The sequence below is a fragment of the Pholcus phalangioides genome, unplaced genomic scaffold (assembly GCF_987345545.1).
Source record: "Pholcus phalangioides strain wild (caught in Gottingen) unplaced genomic scaffold, Ppha-v1.0 ptg000013l_1, whole genome shotgun sequence".
NCBI classification, from domain to species: Eukaryota; Metazoa; Arthropoda; class Arachnida; order Araneae; family Pholcidae; genus Pholcus; species Pholcus phalangioides.
The window spans coordinates 444,175-461,538 of record NW_028301606.1 but is presented as its reverse complement, the minus strand read 5'-3'; the positions used below and the strand labels follow the sequence as shown (position 1 = coordinate 461,538).

The window sequence follows — 17,364 nt, the reverse complement described above, 5'->3', positions numbered from 1 at the left end:
ATTCACACTCCTTCGGAGGTCGTTCACATCCAACCTTTGAATTAGCAAATATAAGGCTTCTTTTTGTTTTCCAGTTTAAAAATAAAAGAATAAATCTTGTGCATACATCTCATGTGACTATTTTTTCTTTTTCTTTCTCCTTTTCTCCATCCATGAATGTAACACATACTCAATCTTAGTTTGAGTAATAATAATTAAGATCACAGTGGGCGTATGGAACACGTGTGGTTGATTCTTTCCTGATTGTTCTTGACGATTAAAAGCATGTGTGTCTTGCAGTGAAAAAGATTCGCTACTTAATTACCATTTTGATTCAAAGATATGATTTTTAATTTCTCGTAAAAATACGAGATCCGTGAGAAAGACACTAAAAAAAAAAAATCGCAAAGTTATTTATACGTCGAAATTACTCAAGTGGTGTTCTTTTTTCATTGGTGTAATTAACTCCTTGCGTAAGATTTCTAATCATATCAATTTCGAAACTCGAATAATTACGGGTAATTAGCCGCGAATAAATGTCGCCAAATTATTTGGCGAGAGGAGCTTAAAGCGGTGGTGATGCAATTCATTTTCCATCTTTATATGAATGATATTATTAATTGTTTTGTAACTATCAATTGTTTTCTAAATTCTTTAAATCACTTTTTTTTAGTTGGATCTTGAAAGAATGGGCGCGCAAATTCATCGTCACGGAGATTATTTTTGCTGGTCGCATAAGAGAGCAATTGTAGTAAAAGTCAATTATAATGACAGTTCGCTATCACGAGGAAAATTGTCGTTATAACGGACTTCTCGTTGCGAGCGAATTTCCATTTTTTGCTTTCTCAGGTTATAAAACTATAGAGAATTGCTACTTTATCTGCGTTAAAACGCTTTTTAGATCGTTTCGTTTTAATATTACCTTACGAACAGAGCGCTGGTCAAGACATCGGATTTTTTTTTTCGGTCTCCCCAGCAGTTAATTCTCTCTGAGATATTTTTTGCATAGAATTTCGTAGCATCAAATCGATTTAATCAACCAACTGAACATTTGAAAGTTTCAATTATTAAATCACTGTTCACTTTCATAGGTGTATGGACTCGTCAAAATTTTCCCGTGAATCGGAAAGTTTTTGGGCACGATTTTTTCCCGTCATTCGGAAATGACAGCAAGTTCTGTTCCCGTTTTCCGATGTATAGTGGGAGAAGCCCAATAGGAAGAAGGGGTTAAGCAATTTGAATTTTCTGTGTCCATTCTTTGTTCGAAATACCTCGGAGTAATTTTTACGAAGAACATGTGCCACGATACGAGTCAATTCTTGAAGAAAGAGAAGGAAAAACTACCATTTTTTAAGATTTTTTTTACCTTAAAGCGAATGCTTCTTAATTTCCAACTCTCTATATAACCTTTATACTTTACCTTTATAATACTTTAATATTAGGTATTTGACAATTACTTGCAAATCATTCGTTGTAACAAGATTCTCGCTATAAGTCGTACTCGATATAACGGACTTTCATTGTATTTCTTTGAAGGTCAATTATACATGAAAAAACTGATTAAATGGAGTTAAACCTACGTCCACTCAAATTGAAAAAAAATATTTTCTGCATAATTTATCATAAGATTCGTATATTACAGCCAGGCCCCGTTTTTGCGAACTTTTAAGGACAGAAACTGGTTCAGATCCGATCTGCTAAGAGGCGGGACGAAAAGCGATTCAAAATTAACATTATAATATTGGTATGATTTTCGTGGATCTGCCCTGGACGGACATTGACTTCCCTTGGGAAATCATAACCTGGTATTCAGTTGTGTGTTGTTTTTGTGTAATGTCTTTGTATTGTATTTATACGTGTGAAAAAATTATAATAAATTGCCTTAAGCCGAGTTTATATAGCGGGGTTGAATTTTACATTCAATTTCACTATTTCGGTTTTTTTTAAATAATGAAATAATTTTCTTTTGAATTTCTTTGTGGGCCAAATACAATTTCCGAATGAGCCGTATTGGACCTGATACCCATACTATGAAGAAACAGTTTTTTAACTGGGAAATTATTTCTACGTTTAATTTTGGGTCGCGATCGCACATGAACATACACTCTAGCGTCTTTCAGTAATCAACCAGATAATTATAGAATACTAGGGGGGCTCTGCCCCCCCCCCGCCGCCGTTGGCGGCCAACTCCCCCCCCCCCCCAACTTCTCTTCACAACATATCTTGTTTATTTCGTCCCACTTCATCAGCGCGCTATGGAAAGGGGCATGTGAAAGCACCAGTTTATACTGAAGAAGCGAATTTTGCAATAACAAAGCAACAAAAAACAAATGCGCTTTATCAAGTACCCCCAGAAAACTTGCCCATGGGGTCCCCAGACTTCAATTCGCTGAATTTTAGTGGGACCCCTGACAGGATTTATCTCAGGCTACCGCTGTTGTAAATTCTACAACAGAAAAGGATGATATTCATCCAGGGCCCCAAAATGAAACCTGTAAACATGGGGCCCCCGACTTGGAAGTTGGTCGGTCATCCCCCACTGCGAGTGCCATGAAAAATTTTCATTTGTATTCGTTTTACCAACGAATAAAATCCAGGGCCCCCCAACCAATTACCCGTGACCAAATTCGCAAATTTGATGGGAGTCCCACAGGCTGGATATATCTTTGGCTCTCGCTATCGCAAATTTTTCGACGTAAAGCAGCAAGAAAACAATGAGATCCATATCAAGGGCCCCTGGAAATGAAAACTTTTAACTTCCCCATGAAGGTATACGTGCAATCCCCCCACGGGTACCCGGACCCTGTGTGTTGGGAGCACTAGTGTTATATGTATATTATACATATACATACCTCTCGGCATGACTCCCCCACAAGGTCAGGGCTGACAGGGGCCGGAACGATTCTTGTCACTTTTTGATTTTTCACACTATAAATTAACCACAGAGGGACCCCTGAAAAGCTGGTTTGGGGGCTCGCCATCTAAATTCCAGCCTAAGGGCTCTGCCGTAGAATGTAAGAGCCCCTCGGTACATGCACATAACATGGTCCCGATGGGTCAAATGGGTCCCGATATATGCTAGATTTAAATGAATACTTGACCCAAAATCGTAACCGACTTCCGTAACACAAAAACGTAACAGATTTTCGTCACCCATTTCAGTAACATAAAATCGTCACTAATTTCGGTTGCTTAGAAACAGGCCCTTTTCGAGTTTGTGATTTTATATTATAGAGTAGATTTAAAAAACGCTATATTGCCAATGCAGTGAAATCCGGTTATAAAGAACTTCAAGGGATACTACTACTGAATTATACATGCACCTCGTAGACATTCCTCTAGGAAATTTCTAACGCATTGGTACGTACCGGAATTGTGTGTCGGTAGCCTCAACTAAGGCGCCTAGTTATAGGTGCATATTAAAAAAACGGTGACGATAAACCCTGGGTGAGGAGCCTATAAAGGAGATCAGACTCATCGTCCATCTTTAAAAAAAAAACAGGTTTGCTGCTCTAAGTGATGTCTGAGAAAGCGTTAAAAAAGCAGAATAAGGAACAGCAATTGAATATAGCAATAATTCTGGCATTACAATTTTGCTCAAAGATGGCGGATGACTTGGACTAGTACTTCGAGGAGTATTTTCGTTTACAAGCGATTGGTAAGAAATTCGGTTGATGTCTGTTTGATGAATCGGCGATAAATATGACAATCTTGTTCTAACGTAATTACATGGTAGAAAAAGGAAGGAAAAAAGTGGAAAAGTAAGAGAAAAAAAATGAAAGGAAAAACAGTTATATTTGTTTACTCTCTCTCATCTGTAAGTATCACAAGTATATTTCTCATTTCACCCTCACCTACCTGTTCTCTTTCCCCTCTTACGTATATGTATATAGTAGAAGTCATTTAACCTTAGAGTAGAATAAAAAATAACTAGTCTTTCGAGGAATCTTGTATAGTAGAAGCTTTTTACTTCCTCATCATGGAGGTGAAAAGAACTACTTTGTTTTTCATAGGGTTGCAACAAAGTTTCGTTGTGATGAGGAGAGAGGAAAGAAAACAGAGAGACTTGTTTGAATATACTCCACTCGCGTTTTGGACGCAATTTTACGTCCTTGATCGCAAAGTGGATAACGGGGTTCATCTGTAGGAGAAAATGTCAACTTTTTTCCTTCCTCATTCAAACATCATGGAAATTATCGACAGCATCTATTCTTGGGATTAAAATGTATTCACTCACCTCATCTTCGGGCAGTACACCATCGACAAACGAAGTGACAGCCGATGAATACTCGGACGATAATGGAGAGGAGTTCGGACTCTTGTCCACTTCCTTCAATGGCTGCTTGGAAGTCGGTTGGCCACCGCACTCGGCTTCATCGAGTGTCAGGAGGTTCTCTTCGGTTTCCTCGGTTATCTGTGGAAACATCTGAATCTCCTTCATTATGGCGGCCCCAACATGGACAGGGTCCCTTTCGAAAAAAAGGGGAAAAAAACCTCTTGAACAAGAGTTTCAAACAAGTAATAAAAATCAAATCTCAGAGGAAACACCTTTTCATTGCAACATTTCTAACTGAATTCAAAATCAAAACATTTCACGAGATCGCAATTCAGAAACACAAGAAATACAAAATCATCGCATCAATACAAATACAACGCAAGCTGTGATGGTGCGGCGCTCCAAGGGGTTCCATCCAGCCCACGAAGGTTGTTCAAGTAAAAAAAAAACTACACTGCTCAACACTGATTTGGTTCTCAAAGATATTTCAGTGATTCAGTGATTTTAGGGCACTGATTCCGAATCTACCATTGGTTTCGTCAGATTGGCTCCAGTTTTGAGATAAAATGTAAATTAAATTTCATTACATGTAATAACACAAACTACCTTGAAATAGTAAAGAATATGCATTATTTCTCTCCCAAAAACTAGAGCCAATCCAGCAAAAAGTAACTCCAGTTTTGATATTTACTCTAAAACAGTTGAAACTGTGTTATCGGTACTAATAAGCAGATGGCAGCATTATAACAAGCATTACACAGAAACAAACCTCACGTTAGATTCGCAACACATACACGCCTATTCCAACGTGTACCTATTCGTTAGAAATTCCATTATGGAATATGGACGTGGTGCATGTGTAGTTTAGTAGTAGTAGGCTGGCCATATTTCCTTCATAAAAATATATGGAATCGGAATCCATACGGGACATCGTCAATTATTGTTAAAATTGTCAAATTAAAAAAAAAAAGAAGTTAAAATTTCGACCACCAGGTGAAAAAGTAGTGCTTTTTATTGCGTTTTACCTTTTCCCATGACCCATATAGTGTATATGGCACAAGTTTCAGTAGAATACGTCTACCAGAACGGACGCTACAGTAGTGTCAGTACACCGAAACTACTCAAACCTATATAGCGTCGTTCTGTTAGACGTATTTCATTGAAACTTGGCATATACTCTATATCAGTGATTCCCAACGTGGGCGTTGGAAAGTTCCAGGGGGGCGGTGGAAGCTACGGGTATAACATGGGATGCTATGGGTTAGATTGAGTTGGGGGGCGATGGTACAAAAAAATTTCTGAAGAAGGAGGCGATGGGACAAAAAAAAATTCAATAAAAAGTGCCATTTTTCCACCTGGTGGAAGAAAATTGAACTATTTTTTCACAAATTTCTCTCTCCCATGGTCTCATTAAGATACCCTAAAAATTTGACTGTATTCGGATAAGCAGTTTTTGAGAAAAACTACTCAGAGTACTGGAGCTTTAACTATAATAACCCTGTATTTTGTAACTGTTTTTTGTTTACGAGGAGAAAAATTCAGAGGTTTAAAAAAAAAGAACATCGTCATCACACAATTTTTGCTACAACAGATAAAACTCAGAGATAAGCTTACAGTAAAAAACACAGGAAAAATTAATGAAATTATCATCCCGAGGGTTATTGTTTTCGATATCTTTTTTCCGTATCCACGAAATTCTGCAATTTTCGAATTTGTCGATGCTTTCCGTCAATGGCAAAAATAGTATTGCATGCGATCAACAAAACGGAAAATAACTCAACATAGAATAAAAACGATTACATAGAAAACAACATAGAAAAAAAAATTAAAAAGAATAAAATCTTGTGTAAAATTTTTCATCTTTCATTTTTCCTGGTGAAAACTACAAAAGAGAGAAGAAAAATAGGGGGGGGGGGGGAGTTGCTTTTTCTTCAAAAGTTTTCATTTTTTCAAGAAAAACTTGGGTCCCAGGCTGTGTTCAGGTGGGCTCATGTGTTAAGCGTCCCTGGCTCTATGGGCAGTTCTCTTCATTCTGAAAGTAGTCTCGCACCTCTTCCCCCACCATATTTCACTTCAAGCTTCAGTTCTTTACATCTAATTTTTTTTTAACAGCACTTTGTAGCCTCCTTAGCAGCCTGTCACGGGTCCCCCCTTCAACTTGATTTTCACCTGTGCCCCCCCTCCCCGGAGTATCCCAGGACCGCAAAGGGACCTTAATGCCCCTGCGTTGAGAAACACTAACCTAGAAACCTCTTTTCTGCTGCTCAGGAGTACAACGGTACTCATCAGAGCATTCGAAAGTCCAGTTCACATGTGTAATATTGGGGTAGCAGTAGTTGAGTTCTAGCACCCGGCTTGACGACTTTTTTCCTTCGTAAGGGAAGAAATGTGAAAATTCTCTCTTGAAGCGGGTTTTAAACCCTCTTTTTCTATTTCCCATGTAAAAAAAGGGTGAAAGTTCGCGATGGTAATGTCCCGAACTCATTCAAGTTGCGTTCAAGAATTAGCATCACGCTGATTGGAATCTGAACATTATTCAGCGTTGCTTTCACCACTACTACTCACCCGCACACACGCTTGTGAGCGTTCCTCTGGAGAGTTTTGTAAGGAATTGGTGAACGCGCTGGAATGTGTGTTCTTAATATGTTTGATCCTCCTAACGTATATGTTTTTGGACTTATGTTTGCTGCCAGCTGTCTTCCACATCTAGAAGTTAAAATGGCAGATGTTCGAAATTTGGCTATCATCCACACCTGAAAGTTGGCCGATAACCACAGTGCCGTTCAACAGGGTTCGAACTTGGATCCTCCTCGTACGGTGTCCGCATGACCACACAGCGGCTGTAATTAGTGCTCCTGGAAACCCAGGCTGATTTATTCGCCATCTTTATGCAAAGTGCGACATCTGTGTTATCACTATAACCAATGGCTGTCCCCTATATCCCCGTTAAAAGTCTCTAAAAGTCTCAACAGACTTACAAACAGTACAAATGTAATTCAATCATGACACATCACTCACTTCGCTTCTGAAATATAGATGGCAGCACTGAAAAACCAAACACAACACTACATACGCACCCAAACTGTTAGGCACACACACAGTTACACCTCCGGCACAACTCACTAGGTAGTAAATCACCCATAGACCTGAGTTGTGTTCGGTTTGAAAGAGAAAGGCTGTGCCCCTATATGGCACTTTATTTTTAACGATTAGACGTCACATTAAAGAAAAAATGGTTTTGCTGCGCTAATATGGAGGACGATGAGCCTGCCGGTATTATAATTGCCTTTATTCAAAGGTGCTCAAAATTTTAGAGTGCGCGGGTCACTTTTGAGTAATTTGGAAATGTGCCACGATTCACTCAATTGATCTGAAAGTGTGCCGTGTCGCAGGCAATTTAAGGGATTTGGTAATGTGCTTCGAGTCGCTTAAATGATCTAGAAATGTGCCAAGAGCCACTAAATTGATCTATAAAAATGCAGCGGCCACTTAAAAGAACTGAAAACGAGTCGCAAGTCGCTAAGTTTGCTGCTAGCCACTGAAGTGATCTGGAAATGTACCGGCGAGCCAAATAAATAATCTGAAAATGCACCACTGTGGTGGCATCAGATGTAGCACCACGTGCTACTTGAGGGAATTGGAGGTACGCCGCGCGCATTTTTCAAGTGATTTTGGCATGCGCTTGGAGTCGCTTAAGTGGAATGTGTCTGGAGCCTCCCCCTCAAGTGATCTGAACATGCATCGCGAGCCACTGAAGTAGCCTGGAAATGTGCAGCGGGCCACTTGAATGATTTTTTTATCTGTCGTGGGCCACATCAGTTGACTTCCAGAGCCATTGGTTGAGCATGATGCCTTAACTCAGCGCTTCTCAACCTATGACGATGTATGACTATATGGTCCACGACGATGTCATAGGTGGTTCGCAGGCAGACTTGATAAATTATCCATCCGTTGCAATTGATATTTACAACATCCATATGGGTTCAAATAAAATAAAAACTTCATAATGTGCAACATACAACATCGGGAAGAATACAGGAAATTGCGATCTTGAATACGGGATATCACTAAATTTTGCAAAAAATTTCAATTTATTGCTTTAAATGCAATTTGCTAACCATTACTAAAATTGCAGAAGAGTGTGGAAATAAATTGTTGCTACAAATCGCAGTGGCAGAAATGTATATCTCGAAAAAAATATTCAAATGATCTGATGACATTTCATTGTGAAAAATACAGTAAACTGGGATCTTAAACAGCGATCCGTAAAATACGGGACATGGCCAATTATCATCAAAAACACTGTCAGAAGCAGGCACAATCATCAATTGTAATTAAAATTCCAAAAAAATTGCGGACAAAACGTTAAACCTGAAAAATATGTGAGATGTGAGTTTTGCCATAATTATCATGATTTCATTGATACACTGTGTATTCACGACTTCGGTAAATATTACCAATTCAAATAACTACCGTTGAATAAAACGGGACAAACGTACAAAAAAATTAACGTATTATGTCCCGTAATGCGGGACACAAGTGGTCCTTGAAATTGTTTCAGACATTTTACTGGCCCTTCTAAGAAAGGTTGAGGAAACACTGCCTTTGCTGTACTATACACTACAAATGTTCATTGATATAAATATCGGGTTCTTTCCATTAGGCTGCTTGAAAAATGTTTTATGAGGATCGAAAGAACATTAATTGTAGCCTAACACAAATGCGTTGCGAGAAATGTCCAGAAAAACGGTAATAAAGATACACGGGTATAAAGAACATATCAGGAGATATCACGCTCGAGACCTTCACCAAAAAAACTGAGAAAAGAAAAATAAAACTTGTAGTAATTTTTTTTATTTCCTGCAGAATACAAACGTATAACGGTACGTAGATATCGTTTATCTCTCATGTAGAGCGTTTTTTTTTCTCTTTTGTAAGGTTCAACGATGGTCAATCTTATCACAACAGGTGCGTATTTGATTATTTATTTCTACCTACATATCAAAGATTATGATGCTTTATAGCTGGGAATACGCACCTAATATTAATATCCAAGGATATGAGAGAGAAATTTGACGCGAATTCGTCTTTAACTCCAGAATAGCACGTGGGGGCCCTCGAGTGACGTAAAAAGGAGGCGACTTTTGTCCTTCCAATATATTTCCTAGAATAATTACAGCAAATAAGCATTATCAGAATAGGAAATAGGAATTTTCTGCCGACATTGTGTGAAACAAGGTAGCTCGTGAACTCTGAGTCAGATTAAAATTAAACATGTTTTTAAAAGATAGCGTATAGGGTCTTCTAACTATACATAGTCGTAAAATGGATAACTTGGGTCGTCTTAACAAGTTCAGGGTCTGAATACTAAGCCATACTTTGGGGCACCTAAGACCAACTGATGGAAAACATCTTATGTATTATGAAAATTTCCGACATTTTGGGCTTCCTGTTCGGGGGCGGCTCTTGGATCACGTGGCCGCACGGGACGCAACTCTAGGAGGGACGCCAAATTCGAGTTGAAAGAATAGAAAAAAAACTTTGCGATTTAAAAAAAAAACTTGGTCAAGGGGTGACAAAAATAAGTCCCGCACGTTTAAATATTTTTTCCCGAACAACCCTTGCCCCTGTCCTAGAGTCCTGTTAGCCCACTCGTTAAAAAACTATTTATTCTAAGGAAACATAAATAAATAATAATAATTTTGAAGTGCTGTATTTTGGGAAAAGTTGCAAGTGAAAATACGCAAAATGTATACCTACGGATATAGCTCTTGTTAGAAAAAATTGAAAAATCTCTCTCTCTCACGCACGCACGCACGCACACACACACACACACAGATTGCGAAATCCTACATTGAAAATATTAGAAAGCTTCTAAAAATTTCAAAGAATGCTTATAAGCTGAATCGAATGTCTACATACTGATTAAACATTAAAAAAATTCTTCTTAACAACATTTAGACACTGAGCAAATTCGAAACAGCCGTATTAACGTAAAAAACTTGCGGGTGTGTCCCTAGACACAACCCATGCGTGATTTCTCTGTAACACTCCACCAATAGCTCACGTCTAATACACAAACGGTAAGGTTTATCTCACGAACACTAAAAATTAATCAGAATTAAAAACAAAGAAAACGTAGACATATTATCCAAGAAGTAACGGACACCAACGAGACATGAAACGCCACAACTCGGAACAAGACTTCCGAAGAAAGTAGGGCCAGACACAGACAGCCGAGACGCCCGCCGGAATGCGGGCCACTGCCCCAAAACGAGCTAATAACACATGGGTAAGTAGTAAGGCGGACACAACGCTTAATGAATTCTCTCTCTCTCTCTCTCTTACCCGAAGCAAATCTAGGCTAAGGAATATAGCCAAGTGCTCGGTTTACGATGCTGCAACAAATTTGCAACAAATTAAGGTCACTTAAGGGCGAAAGCAATGCTCAAGCAAGCAAATTTAAAAGTAGCAAAGAGGAGGAGAAAAAAAAAAGCCGTAACCAGTAAGACAGGTTCGTGGGGCGGTTAACATTAGTTAATTAATATAAAGGATATAACTTGTGTTAAAATTCAAAAGGAGTTATGAAAGACAGAAAAATGACATGAATTGATTAACCCGTTCGATCCATGCAATGCCGCTCGAGTATTTACAGAGTAACAGCACAGAGAACTCGTGTTGAGTATGTACGTGAGTTCTCTAACAGCCAGGGAATTAGTAAAATGGCTGTTGCCTCTTTCGGTCACGATCGTTTTATTACGTGCCGTGCATTACTCCAATTGAGATGTAATCCAGTGGAAAGAAAGAAAAAAAACCTGGTCATCCCCCGAAAGGGGAATACAGTATATATACACATACGGGCTGTTTCACCATAAGTGTCCGGAAGGAGTGATACATTTAAAAATTCGAGTAAAATGTGAAAAATTATCGGCAAAAAGAAGAAATTTTTTTTTATGGTTGTTGGGCCTCAGAAAAATCATTATTGAAGGAAATATAAAAATTAATTTTTTTCATATGACTCGTTCTCTCTCACTCCTCTCAATCGAAAAATTTTGCAATTAAAAATTTTTTGGCCTTCACTCTATCACACCTAAGAAATAAACAAATTAATGAAAATTTCCCCCGTTGAATGAAAATTTGCTTTTGATCAGCGTTTCTCAACCTTTCTAAATCCAAAGACTAGTAAATTATCTGAGATATTCGATAAACCGCCAACTTGCAGCATGAGTTGCGTGTCCATGTATCCCGTATTTCACGGAACATTTCTGTATTGTTTTCGTTCCACCTTTATATACAAAATTGTTCGGTTTTTTTTTTCAACGAAGCTCATATGAATTTGTAATCTTTTACTTGAAATGGTGAATGAAGATAACTGTCACAACTTATAAATTACATTATGATATATAATTATGACTGTATATGAATACTTATGTCACATATTTGCCATGACCAACGAACTACATTTAATTCACTGCGAGTTCCAGCAGTCCTTCATTTTCCACTCATTCATAAATTTTACGTCATTTCAGCAGCAATTGGTGATTTTTCCGACTTGTGGCAATGTTTAAGGATTCGATTGGCAATATCCCGTATATTTTGCCGTACTTCAGATCAGTTTCCCGTATTTTTCTCAATGAAAATGGTCCCCCAATCATGTGATGAATGTTTTTTCATGAAATTTCATGAAATAAATTTTAGTTAACTGCGTTTGCTGCACACACACACACGCGCAGTCCTTAATTTCCTCTACTCTTCAACAATTTCAGCAGTAATCAACAAATTTGCCGTAAATTGAATTTTTTGGTTACAATTTGCCCCATTGTATTGTAATTTACAGAATTTTCTTCGATTAGATAAGGTTACTCTAAGTATGAGTGTCTAATTTTTATTTGGAACCCATAAGAATACTACTAATATCAGTAAAAACAATTTTCCACTTCATTAGAAATAAAATGATCGAGTCTTCCTGCGGACCACCTGTACCATCGCCATGAACCACTTCTGGTCTGCGGACCATAGGTAGAGAATGAGAAACACTGGCTTAGATGATTGAAATTCTTGATTTTTGGTATTTATTGAAAGCCCTGAAAATTTTTAAGATGCAGTCGGCCCCGCTCAAACGGGTAATAACGTTTCCAGCACATAATATCCGATTAAGCGGGGTATTCGATTATACGGGAAACAACCCAATTGCTGTTTAACACCGTTTAGTTTGTATACTGAAAATTGATGAAGGATCGATATTAATAAATCTTCTGGAATAAATCAGACATCGAAATGAAATAAAAATCCTAATCGAATTACAACTATTACGATACCTAAGATTTTTATTTTAATTGCGAAAGTTATAGCGTCCTCTATGGACTCTGAGAACAAAAATAAAATAATTAAATATATATACTGAAGACAACTCAGATACTTCGTGGATAGTACTAACATAGATACATAGTACTAACACCTACTCTCAAGTCTATAGGTATTTTCAGTCTTAACTTGGCAACATAAATAGATATTAATTTCAAATTTTCATCCAATAAAAATATTATATGCATAGTGGTTGATATATATGCACACGAAAACTATGTCGATTTTAGAAGAACCTCTATCCCTAAAATCTCAATTTTCTGAGAAAAACTGAATTCTACCAACCTGACTCTCTTCACCCAAAAACAAATACTTTCATAACGTTATTAATTAATGTGTAAATAATTAAAATCATGTCCGTCATGTCTAAATACAAAATCATGTCCGTCAAAGTTGTAGAAGGACTTTACAGTCCTTCGAGATCACAAAAAGTGTCTGTATCATATATGGGTCTGTGTGTGTGTGTGTGTGTGTGTTACATGTTTGTATTGGAGAGAAAAAAAATCCAATGCATCTTATTTATATCGGAGATTAAAACACCTCATGTGAGAGAGAATTAAATCCAGATTTAGATATATGTAAAAAATCAAATCCAGCTGATTTAAAGTGTGGTACGCTGTCCAAATAAAAGAAATATTTTAATTCAATGTATCATCTTATGGATATATAAATAAATGTCTGTGGTCTGTTGCCACTTGACACGCGGTATAACATTATTTATTCTTTTATGAAAGAAGATAAGAGTAAAAACTAATCTTTAGCAAAAGAAGAGTGAGAGAGAGAGAGAGTTGGAATAAAGTTTCTGCGAATATAGTTAAGAATATTTAGTTACACGAGAGTTGGGATATAGTTCAACCCGAAGGTTATGTTTTGATGTTCGTTCAGTATAAATGTAAATAAGTTTTATATTTCTTACTGTGCCGTCTTGTGAAATAGGCTGGCGGGTTCAAGTGATTTGATGTTTCTCTTCCACCCAGTAAGAAGAGAATCGGTCTCTCAATGGTTTTTCAAGCAATGCTTAGAGCAGGGGTTCTGAACCTATGGGTCGCGTTCCAATCTTGGGTAGCAGGTACTTCTGAGATGGGTCATACAAATCACTCAATACAAGTCACAATCCTCTTATAAATCCATTTAAGGTTCCACTAAGTTCGGATTTATTCAAGGGCGTCGGAAGTATTTCGAAACTGTGGGTGCTCGTCTTTAGTTTTATATCGGAAATTTAATTTCTGGATCAATTCTGGGAGTGCTCGGATCCCTGTCACAAATTACCGTGAGTGCTTGAGCACCCACAGCACCCCCGGCTCAGACGTCACTGGATTTACTTATTTCTAATCAGTAGTTTTTAATTCAAAATGGACCCATGGGTCGCAAAGATCATCGTGTAGATGATTTGGGTCGAGACTAAAAAAGGTTACGAACCTCTAGCTTAGAGCAACAATGAGTTCTTGAAATTCTCTAAGGGCCGTATTCACCAACACAGTTTCAACTGCAATCGCAGGTTAAACGATCAGCGATCGACACGGATTGGTTAAAATCCTTAATTTAACCAATCCGTTTCGATCTTCAATCCTTCCACCTGCGATTTCAGTTGAAACTGTGTTGGTGAATACGGCCGTAAATGTCATAACATCAACAATGGTTTTTACACCCACAAACAACGCGATATTTCAATACCCTTTATACCTTTATCAATTTTTAGGCAATGCCCATAGAACGCAATTTCTTTTCAAAAATCAATCGAAATTGAGCAATGACTCTAAATATTATAAAAACAACAACGACCTTTCAAACAATGATCAGAGCAACAACGATTTTTTAAACGATGATCAGAACAACGATTTTTCAAACAATGATCAGAGCAACAACGATTTTCCAAACGATGATCAGAACAACGATTTTTCAAAAAATGATCAGAGCAACCACAACTTTCGAACGATGATCAGAAACAATCACTTTTCAAACAATGATCAGAAACAATCACTTTTCAAACACTGATCAGACAACAACGACCTTTCAAACAATGATCAGACAACAACGACCTTTCAAACAATCATCAGAGCAAAACACAGTAACCTTTCAAACAATAACTTTCCAGACAATTATCAAAGCAACAACCAATCTTTAAAACATTGATCCGAACAAAAATTAGTTTTCGAACAATGATCAGACAACGATCTTTCAAAACAATGATCAGAGCAACAAAAACCTATCAAACAATGATCAGAGCAACAAAAACCTATCAAACAATGATCAGAGCAACAAAAACCTATCAAACAATGATCAGAGCAACAAAAACCTATCAAACAATGATCAGAGCAACAAAAACCTATCAAACAATGATCAGAGTGCAACAATGCCATTCCAAACAATTAACAGAGCATAATCAATCTTTCAAACAATGATCAGAACAAAAATGAATGTTTGAACAATGATCAGAACGAAAATGAATGTTTGTACAATGATCAGAGCAACAATCACTTTTCAAACAATGACCAGACAACAACGACCTTTCAAACAATGATCAGAGCAACAAAAACCTATCAAACAATGATTAGAGCATCGGTGACTTTTCAAACATTCATCAGAGCAGCAATCTTTCAAACAATGATCAGAGAGCGACAATGGCATTCCAAACAATGATCAGAGAGCGACAATGGCATTCCAAACAATTAATAGAGCAACAATCAATCTTTCAAACAATGATCAGAACAAAAATGAATGTTTGAACAATGATCAGACAGCAATGACCTTTCAAACAATTATCAGAACAAGAATGACTTCATATAACGATCAAAGCAACAACACTTTTCAAAATTCCTTCAAGAAAAAACAGATTTCGAGTTTAAAAACAAAATTCATTCCGTACAAAATCAATATTCGCAAATTTCAGTCGTATTTTGTTTGAAGAATACAGACGTATAAAAAACTTTATTTTATTTAAAACACGCATTTATATTCATTTCAATAAAAAATATTTTCTTTTTTTCCTAAAACATGAAAAATAGACTCATTACAGTGACTCGTATTAGACTGCAGCATAGAATACTAAATTGTGGAAAGAAATGATGAAAAAAAATGGCCGTGCACGTAAGAGATAATATTATATCCATAATGAATTATGGATATTTTTACCATGATGTCAGCGTAATTGTGTAACTGTGTGTGTGATCACAGATATCATTAATTAAATTCAGTGTTTCGTCGCTATTACTTTTCTTCGCTGTATCAGTAAATGCTTTAAAACAACATGAAATGACAAAATTTATCATTTTCTGTTCGATAAAGCAATTAAAGCGAATGCTGCGCGAAAAAAAGTAAGTATATCCAGTTTTCATGCCTCTTCAGATGCACAGGGTGCCCCATAAATTCGTAAACAGTCCAAAAATTCATGAAAATGGAAGAAATTGGATATTTGAATGAGGTGTTTGCGAGAAAACGTTATTTTCACGAAAGGGAATATTTTTTGTAAAGAAAAAAAAATTGGTTCAAATATTTTTGGTGATAGAGAGGATGCTGTACAGAAGCAAATCTCTGGTGATTGGACTTGAACCTTTCTTCAATATCTGTGTCCGAAAAATTTGTAAAGCTTCACCTTGGTGGTTCGTGGCGATGGTACCGGTGGTCCGAAGGTTGACTTCATAGTTTTAATTCTAACTGAAGGAAAAATTATTCAACCGTTATGACTGGCAAGCCTATTAGTAATAACGATATGGAGTTGTACAAAAATTATATCTTCATACGTTAAAAACATGTAGTAACGTATAATATGTAACAAAATAACATGTAGTAACGCATGCATGTTCACAATCATCGAGGAATATCCAATCTTAAATCCGGGAAATCACTTATGTTTGCCGAAAAATGCAGTTCATTACCTTAAATGCCATTTGCTAAAATTGCTGAAGTGAGGGGAAATAAACGGTGCTAAAATCAGTTAAAAAATGTATTGCACGAAAAAACTATTCACATAAATGATGAGATGACCATATTTCATTGAGAAAAAAAGCTAGGATTTTAAATAGGGTAAAATACAGGATATTTCCAATTGTCATCATAAACTTTGCCAGAAGTAGGCACAATCACTTATTGTTATTAAAATTGCGGAAAAAACGTTGAGACTGACAAATATGTGAGATGCATATTTATATTTTTTGACATAATTATCACAATATAATTATTATGAAAACGACGTGTGTGTATGACTTTGATAAATATTCCAAATTCAAATAAACGCGAAAACGAGACAAATGTATAGAAAAACCGATGTACAATCAAAATTACAGGAATGTCCCGTAATACGGGACACATGTGGTCTGTCAATTTGTTTCAGACATTTTACTGGTCCTTGGATTCAGAAAGGTTGAGAAACACTGCACTAAGTCATTCTCGGCTATTCTAACAGGGTTCATACCCAAATCTATTGCGTGAGAGAACACACTCTTATTTTCCGACTTTATTTCTTTCATTAAATATGAATTTTTATTTATTTTAAAATAATTTCCTTTTATTATTTAATTAATTCTTTTCAATTGATTTCTTTTACTATATCTGAAATTATTTTTTTATTAATTATAAAATTTTTACTTCAAAAAATTCCCAATTTTTCCAGGAAATATTATCGTTAACAATTAGTCTTTATTAACAATTACGATATTAATTTAACAATTCTGAAATTACACTCAATAATTCTGAAATTATTTCTCCCATTAAGGCGTTTTTTAGCATTTTTTTAAATTCTGTAACTA

The 17,364-nt window shown here is 36.7% G+C and overlaps 1 protein-coding gene across 3 annotated transcripts in view; it reads right to left on the bottom strand.

The window, feature by feature from the left end:
* The window catches only part of LOC149078450 (uncharacterized), a 151,078-nt gene that overhangs the window by 80,470 nt on the left and 53,244 nt on the right, over positions 1-17,364 (bottom strand). For 2 of the 3 annotated variants that reach the window (XM_089240553.1, XM_089240552.1), the window contains exon 2: positions 4,217-4,448. In XM_089240553.1, coding sequence (XP_089096679.1) covers positions 4,217-4,420 — 204 coding nt within the window. In that variant the 5' untranslated portion in view covers positions 4,421-4,448. Of the gene's footprint in view, positions 1-4,216; positions 4,449-9,293; positions 9,461-17,364 lie in introns of those variants that run through there. The other variant, XM_089240551.1, reaches the window with a different exon arrangement.